The sequence below is a fragment of the Rhagoletis pomonella genome, unplaced genomic scaffold (genome assembly GCF_013731165.1).
Source record: "Rhagoletis pomonella isolate Grant_MI unplaced genomic scaffold, Rhpom_1.0 Rhpom_scaffold_00001, whole genome shotgun sequence".
Lineage (NCBI taxonomy): Eukaryota > Metazoa > Arthropoda > Insecta > Diptera > Tephritidae > Rhagoletis > Rhagoletis pomonella.
The window spans coordinates 50,652,745-50,662,051 of NW_023458555.1; the positions used below are offsets into that span (position 1 = coordinate 50,652,745).

A 9,307-nucleotide genomic window follows, 5' to 3' on the forward strand; every position below is an offset into this window, starting at 1 on the left:
GGACCTACAGTTTTACCCCTACTCCGGCGATTGTATTTTTTTGAGAAGCATGAGGGGTAGCTAGAAAAAAATGTTGGAACACCCTAATATACTGAACTAGAACGATACATAAAACTTATATCCATAAAATATTTATTCTGATTACAATACCTTTTACTAGATGTATAATTTATATAAATCGGACATCTCACAAAACGATTTAGCTGTTTTTACAGGATGGCAATTTTTTTTTTACTTTCTTGAAATACTCTAGTGAGTGTTCAAATGGCTTGGAACAAATTGAACTTTTTTTTGGACAAGACATTGTAAAACGCTCTAATATACACATTCAAGGAGATTGATTTACATATTTTTGCTGTCTACTGTTTGCTATTGATAAGAATGCGTGTATGCTCAAACATACCTATGTATGTATGTAAATGCTGGTGTTGTAAAAATATTTTATCATTTCTGCCAGGAAATTCATTTCACGAAAGTCAACGTTTTTATCTTGGGCATTGTAAATTAACTACTCCACCTATGTATGTATGCACATATGTATGGAAGTATGTATTTATGTACATAAATACATATGTATTTGCGAACTACACTGTCTAATGTCAAGATAAAAAATTAAAAACAAAGTAAGACTACAAATTTTAGAGTTGAAGATAGTTTGCTTGATTGACATTGTAAATCTGAGCAGCATACATAGGTGCACATCATCATAATTAATGCAAATAGACTATTTTAGATGTATCCTTGAAACTATTTGTTTTGATATTCAGTTAGTGTGCTCTCAAATACACCGCCATACTAGAATTCAGTTCGCTTCCCAATGTTAATTTAACTTTAACTAAAAGCTTTCTTTGGGCAATTTTGTGACCCCAATCGTTTTTTTTTTGTACTTCAAATTGCTTCTATACTACAAGTGTAATATTTTTCGGTGACAGGTAGCAAGATCAACGGAAATAAGGTCAATTGACTATATTTCCCACCCTGATGCGAAATAAAGTCAATTGACATTATTACCTTTTCAAAAGCGAAATAAAGTCAACAAAAATTTGGGTATAAAGCCATTGACGCTATTTCCTCATTCAAATGGAAATAACGTCAACAATGCTTAAAGTATGTCGATTCATAGAAAAAAATTTTGTTCTTACAATAAACATTGCCCCGTAAGTGTTGTTTTTTAATAGATGATGGAAAAGAAACCAACCATTCTATAAGGAAACAATTATAGAAAAGAATTTTTTTTAAATAGTCTTATGCAAACTTTTTAAGCTTAAACTGTTTAGTCATCTGAGGTAATGTTTTCAAAAAATATTTAAAAAAACTGTTTTTATTAATAAAAAACTCAATTTTTGGAGGTATTTTCAAATCCGTCCACCTAACGTAAATCTTAGTATTTTTGCGAGATATTTTGGCGGAAATCTTAAAATATAATAGATTTTATAATTCCAGTGAAAAATAGTACCGATTTTTTTTTGTATGGGGAGATGAAGTCTACTATACATAAGTTGACTATGATTACTCGGCCGTGCTATCAGAGTAGCACAATGCCACTAAGTGCATTTTAAAATTTTCAGGCAATAGCCTCATGGGATTATCTATTTTATTTTTTGTTGTTTGTGTGAAATATTTTATTTTTAACGGTATTTTTTTTTAATCAAAATATGTTGAAATAAAAGTAAAAAAAAAATTTGTCGGACTAAAATTGAGGCCGCTTTTCATATAACGGTAAATTTCAGAACTGCTTGAAACTTCAAAATTTCGAAATTTAAGGACTCTAATTTACTCAAAATTGATACGCCCCGGCTTACCATGTAGCGGTAGCTTTCGGAAAGGTGAAAATCATATATTAAATACTGGCGCCGGGTATTTAATGTTCGGTTCCGCCCGAACTTAGACTTTCTTACTTGTTTATGTCAGAATTTGATTCGATTCCTATCGAAAAATTTCAATAAATCTTCTTACCCTTTCAGTTACCCTAATTCTTATGTACTTCTCAATTTTAAAATTTCAAATAGGAAAACATTTCCAATTAAACTAGTTCCAACAACAACTATACACAAATACGGAGATTTTTAAACCACGATTTTGGCCAATTTTGAAACTATAAAAACCCTCCTCATCTACAGAAAAATACTTTTCCAATGGTGTTCTTGGTTTTGAAATCGGTTTGGTACAATCGCCAAATGAAGGCGGACAAAATTTATAATTATAAAACGCAGCCAAATCGACCTATGAATAAGTTGGATATAGGACTTTTACTTTATTTTTTTCGCGGTAGACTTTTCGCTGGAATCGCCCATATTCACTTACAAGCCTTTCCAACACGAGGAGATATTAACTTTCATATAACGACATATATATGTACATATGTATATGTATGTATGTATGTATGTATGTATGTATGTATGCATTTAATACTTGACTTGTTTATTTATTTGTCAAATGGGGCGGCAACTGATAAGAATTTATATGGAGAAAAGTTCCCGTACATGTGGGAGGCTGATAGGAGATCTAATGAGTGAAAATTTATGAGTGTGAATTTGTAATAATTTACTCGGCGACATTTATAGTTTCTTGTTAAATTTGCACTGAAAAACACGCATACTAAATTTAACATCTTTCCTGATATGTAAGGGAGTGTTTTCTACAGTTAGCTTTGACGAATACGTACATAAGTACTTTATAAAAACTCAAATATAATTAGCAGATAAACAGATAAAGACGTCACTTACGTTGAAAAAGTGGCAAATATAAAATATTGGAAGAACAAGTTTGAATTTAGGAAATTTTCAGAAAAGCATATCTTTGTTATAATAAAAACATGAAGCAGAAATTTTTATTTCGAATAAAGTTGTTCTTTTAAAACATTTTTATTTAGACATGGGTCATTCCATGTAAAAGAGGACAACGACAAATCAAATAATAGTTATAAGGAACCTAGAAATTGTTTGGTATTTTTTGGAAGGCATTTTACATGTTAGTTATTTATCTATGTTAAAAGATATAATTCAGTGGTTTATACGTTTCGTCGACATAGTTATAATTCACAATTCATCACATTCTAGAGTCAAGTGTCCCAACAGTCACAATGGAATTGCCCACAAATTTTTTAAAAAGCTATGGATATTAAGATCAGTTAGAAGTAAAAACAGAATACAAAACCTGACGCAATAAATTAGGGAAAAATATGAAATGCACACTACTCACAAAATCATGAATCGTATACCTATCGTAACTGCCAGCTGCGCTAGAAAAAAGTTTCGTATATATTTCATGTCAATAATGACACCGTACATGTTTTAATTAGTATGTACTTTCGGAAATCTTCAAGTTAGAATTATTATACAAATGCAAAAATTATGAAATAAAATTCTTATCAACATATTTGTACCAAAGTCTACATACATACATACATTTATTGACAGCCTATGAACATAAAGCTTAGCTAAATTTTTTAAATAACTAAAATCATGTGTAGAAAACGGCAAAGTCGTTAAACCCCATACAAATACAATTAAACATAAAAATTTACCTATGTACATCAAAAATAAGCACATTTTTAGTTCACACCTACTTAGTACATATGAAAATACATACATACACACCCAGTGGGAAAATGTATTGTATGGTAATCGAAAAAATCATAAGTTAAACAGCCGTTTTCACATTCGAAAATGCATTAGTTTTCCCACAGCGATGTTCTAAGAAAAGTGGGGCTTTCAGTTTTGCAATACCAGTAATGCAGGAATGATGTTTGGATACACTAGAATACTGATTGCATATTAAATAGTAATAGAATCTAGAACTCATAAGAAATACAGTAATTATTTATCAAGCATGTAATGCATTATGCACTACTTTTCCCACTGGGTATAATAATGTATGAAAGTGTGTATGAATGTATGTAAACAAAAACAAAGCCAAAATAGCTTGAAAAAACATTGGCAAAGCTGTGCAAACGGAAGTTATTATTAAAAGGGGTAATTTTTATATTGAGATCGTTTGAGCTGAGGAAAACGTGTTGATGGCGCGCTACATACGAAGTAGTTACGGTCGCACGCGCCTCAATAGAAATTTGCATAATAAGTTGCATATAGACATGTATATATGTATGTTTGTGTGATTGTTTCTAAGTACGTGTTGTAGAATTATGGGAGTAAATACATATGTCTAAGCAGTTTGTTTTTTAGCGATACAGCAAAATTTTTTTAACAAAATAAAATTAAATTTAATTCATTTAAACGAAAGTAAAATGAAACCGAATAAAATAACGTAATCCGTTTTGAAATATAATTTGTAAACAAACTTAGTCATCTCCTTAAATAATTGTTTGTTATAAACTGTTTAATTGAAATGAAACGAAATTACTTTTGTTACTTGCATAACTACCACGGTGTCCTTGAACCAGATTTAACTGAATCGGTATGGAACGATGGAATTTCCGATTAGACTATTTTGGGGGAGTGTTCCCGAGTTAGAATACATGAAGTTCAAAATCGCGGCAAGTGCCGATTTCAAAAGCGGCAACTTTTTCCGACATTTTCGCATTTAAGTATAGTATAACTAAGACTGTATATGAGTAATTTTTAAAATATCGAACCCTAACCACCAAAATAACGTAAGCGAAATTTGTTTTCCAAATTTTCTTTTTGAGGCTATTTCGCTTACGTTTTTGGCAGTTAGGGCTCGATATGTATGTATATACATATATAGCCTGTGGGAATTTCGTAGTTGTCTACTACAATAGCCGCCAACTGTTGGTCCACTTATAACGGCCAACTTTTATCTGGTTTCAAAAAAATAAACTTAAACACTTATTACTTTACAGGTGTTCTTTTATTAGTTAGTTTTTTTCATTTAATAATATAAACTTGTATTGTCGTCCGGTGCCGGTACTAAATATGAGACGGGCCCCCTCTAACCCTAGAATTTTTTTTTTAATTTAACGAACTTCCAACGTTATCATCCATATTCAGGGCTTTTGAAAAATACCAAGTATTTTCGTAATATGTGGAGAATGGCCTTTTTTTCATCTAAAGGCAGAATTTGTTTTGCTGTACTGTTGTGCGGATCAAGTGAATGCGTAAAATAGATTTTATTGTTTTAGTCAAATGCCTTCCTTTAAACTCAGATTGGCTGTATGCAAGAAAATCGTCTTCTGTTGATTTTCCCCTCGAATCTCTTTAAAGGTCGCTCTACGATTTCGAGCTCAAAATGTTTGATTAACCATGGGAAATCATTGAGATGACAACATTTAGACAACACGTGTTGACTTCGGAACCTTTCTATGTCTCACATTAGGCCAGATTGGTGGCCGTTTTGACTAGCACGGAAGTGACCTTAAATTAAATTAAATTATTTTTATACCCGAGCGCACTTGTGCACAAATTATAACTTTGTTTATATAACGGTTGTTTGTAGCAGGCAAAACGAATCGAGATAGGTATAGACAAATGTATACATAAATGATCAGAATGAAAAGAGAAATCGATTAAGCGGTGACTGTCTGTCCGTCCGTCCGTCTGTGCACACGATATCTCGAGTAAAAATTGAGATATCTTAACGAAACTTTGCACGTGGACTTCTTTTGGGCGTAGGACGGATGGTATTGGCGAAATCGGACAATAACCACGCCTTCCTCCCATATAACGGTAATTTTAATAAATACGAAAAGTGCGATATTTTAGTAACTACTAAAGATAATTCACTCAAAATTGATATTTACAATGAGTTTTAGACGAAAAATAAGAATATTAAAACATTTTGGCAAATGGGCGTAGCCACGCCCACTTATGGTTACATGTGTATATCTTGGTAACCGCTGCACCAATTTCTTCCAATCTTGGCACAGTTGTTGGTCCTGGTACAGCATACCAAATGGCCGAAAATTTAAAAAATCAGACAATAACCATGTCACATCCCATATAACGGTAATTTAGAGAAATACAAAATCTTCGATAAATCAGTAAATATTAAAGCTAATTTATTCAAAATTGATGCTTGCAACAATTCTTTACCAAGAAATACGTTTATGATAAATTTTTGGAAAATGGGCATGGCACCGCCCACTTGTGATCACATATATGTATCTCGCTAATCGTTCTAGCAATTTGTACCAAACTCAATATGGTATTGTGCTTGCCACAGAAAAGCAAAGCATTGAAAACTATTAAAATCGGACTAAAATTACGTCCGCTTTTCATATAACGGTAAATTTCAGATATGCTTGAAACTTCAATATTTCGAAATTTAAGGACGCTAATTTACTCAAAATTGATACACCCCGGCTTACCATCTAGCGGTAGCTTTCGGAAAGGTGGAAAACATATATTTAATACTTGCGCCGGGTATTTAATGTTCGGCTCCGCCCGAACTTAGACTCTCTTACTTGTTTTTAATATTTCTTTTAATTTTTTTTTATAAATTTTTTTTTAATATTATTAAGTTTGCCAACATAACAAAAATGTTTCAAAATTTTCAATCTCTCACCTAAATTCTAACTTTCAGTCCCAAATAAAAAATAAAATTATATTTTCATCTATTTATTTTTTGTTTCACCTTTATAATTAATAGAGGTATGCACTGCGACCAAGAGATCTATTGTGCCCTAAAACATTTGAGCATTTGAGTTGCTCTGGAAGTTTAAATTTTATAAAGTAGATAAACTTCATGGTTTAAATATTCTTTAATAAAAGCCGCATAAATCCAAGTTTCAAACTCTGCGCATAATTAGGAAAAAATCAGTAAATTTTGGCAAACGTCTCAAGCCTTATTATTCGATGTTGATAAGATTTTGAAGTTATCAAAAACCATAAATTTTTTACCAATATTGTATTAATTTTTAACTTAGTCGTTAATAAAATTAATTTTCATATGATATATATAGTACACTCCGCGGCAAAATTATAAGTGCACCACAAAATGACAAGTTTTAACAAATTTGTTTTTTGTTATTAAATTTTAACTATTTTTTTTATAAAAATGTAGTTTATTCCTTTGTGCCATATTTAACAAAAAAAATAATACAAATTTTGGCAAAAATTTCATTTTTTTTTATTTCCATTTCTTAGAAATAGTCCGGGCTTATGAAAACTTATTAAGTTTTTTCCGATATTTGGGATATTTACACCTGCCTGTTTTTCAAGTTATCTGGCAAAAAATTATTATTCTCTAGTAGTGTATTGTTTTTGAAAACTGAGTTAAAAAGAAAAAATAAAATTAAATTTAATATAAGGTATAGTGTGTTCTTTAACAAAAACCGTTTAAATGCAGCTTTCAAAATTTGTGCAAAATTAAAAAAATTCAACCAGCTTTGGTAAAAATTTCAAGTTTTTTAATTCGATTTCTTATGCTGGATTTCCACTAGGCATTAAATGGCAAAAATGACAAATGACAAAGTCGGGCATTTAAAAACAATGGTGTCATTACATTCAAAAATCTTTCTTAAGTTCATTTCCACATGGGATTTTTTTTTGATGGCGTTAATTTTTTGTCATTTTAATGCCTAGTGGAAATTCGGTATTAGAAAGATTTTGAGTATGCGATTTTGTAGCCCATTCACCAAAAAATTTACAGTTTTTCCACCAGTATTATAAAATTTATTATTTATTAAGACTTAAGCCAAATTATTTCGAAAAAGTATTAAGATTTACGTGAGCTGGACTAATTTGAAAATATCTACTCCAAAAATTTCATTTCAGACCTTCTAAGCTTAAACTCTTCTATCATATAAGTGATTTTTTGGAAAAAATATTATTCAAAACTAATTTTATTTATAAAAGAACTTATTCTTGAAAGAAATTTTCCATCCGGTTTAGATCACGTGCAACTTAATATTTTTTGAAATGTTTTGGCTGAGGTCTCAAATTATAATTTAATTTATGATTCCGAAGGAAAAACAGTACCGATTTTTTTGTTTTTTTGGAGTCAAGCACCCTAACATATATAAGTATTTATTTTATGCTTACAAATATCATATAAACTCGGTATAATGTTTTCGTGATACAAAACTCACTTAACGCTTGCAAAGTTAAGCAACTGGATCGGGTCAAAAAATCGATAACAGCGTGGTGGATTATGAACAATTGTCGAAGAAGAAAACGAATGAAAATCTTGTTTTCAGCAAAATGATAAGATTCTCAATTCAAAACAGACATCGCAGATGTTCTTCAAAGTCTTTTGTTTAATTCAAAATTTATCATTTTTGATATTATGCTCTAAAAATTTACACAGATCATATATGTTTTCCATCCTTGAAACAAAATCTTGCTAAAACTTATGCAAACAAGCTTAGAAAGAGAGCTAAAGTGCCTTTGAAGAACGTCTGCGATATGTTTCTAATTCCCGCAGGGTAACTTTCAGAATGTATGCCGAATTTCCGAAATAGTACTCATTTCAGAATAAACGTTTGAAAAATTTTTGGGATTTTTGTGAGTTCTGTCCCATATTAACTCCTACACAGATTGTTGAGTCAAGAGAAGATTATGCTTCAACTGATTTAACAAGCCTAGGAAATGAACTGTTTCAAGGGGGTGGAACAAAAGAGTTAGAAGCTGTGGAAGAGGCGATTTGAGTGGCCATTTGAAGAAATTAAGGGTATCGTGCATACGCGAAAATGATATCAGAACTATGTTTAGTTTAGTTTTTAGTCTAAAATTGGTGTAAACTTCAGAGGACCTCATGCAGAAGAAGTTTGGTGAGGAAATAGGTTGATCTCCGAAATAGTAGCTATAACTTCTACCCTTGCAAATTAGTCGTATGTCGTTTTTCCAATAAATAAAAAATCAAACAAAATGGACACAAGCTTAATGCAATTATCTAAAATATAAGTTAGTTTAATTAAACAGATTATTTATGTTAAATATTATCGACTTACGGTTATTGCACTTACCTCATAACCAAAAGTAACCGCCATCACAGTGATCAGAAAACCGAAGAGAAATTCCAGTTTTCTTAAACCATATTTATCCAAAAATAAAAACGTAAACGTATCAACAATTGTTATTAACACTCCACCCCATAGCGGTACGCTGAATTGGAAGAAAGAAAAAAGAAACATTGTATGTAAAACTACGAATCTATCCACTTATGTACATATGTACTTGCAATCAGTTGAGCTATGTGTATGGGGAATTTTCTACAGCACAAAGCGATTAAGACATTGTTTGTCATTTCAAAAACAAAGGAAATAATAAAGTGCTAAATATGTATAAATAAATATTTACAAATCGTACAATGCTTTTTGAACGGGTACTTACATTTTATTCGACAGCAGATATATGGCTATGGCTGTGCCAATCACTTCCTGCATATC

At 31.1% G+C, this 9,307-nt stretch overlaps 1 protein-coding gene across 5 annotated transcripts in view; it reads right to left on the reverse strand.

The window, feature by feature from the left end:
• The window catches only part of LOC118746026 (protein Malvolio), a 48,407-nt gene that overhangs the window by 32,109 nt on the left and 6,991 nt on the right, over positions 1-9,307 (reverse strand). For 4 of the 5 annotated variants that reach the window (XM_036479765.1, XM_036479779.1, XM_036479772.1 and 1 more), the window contains exons 5-6: positions 9,252-9,298; positions 8,885-9,023 (exon numbers count right to left, since the gene is read on the reverse strand). In XM_036479765.1, coding sequence (XP_036335658.1) covers positions 8,885-9,023; positions 9,252-9,298 — 186 coding nt within the window. Of the gene's footprint in view, positions 1-8,884; positions 9,024-9,251 lie in introns of all 5 variants that reach the window. The other variant, XM_036479758.1, reaches the window with a different exon arrangement.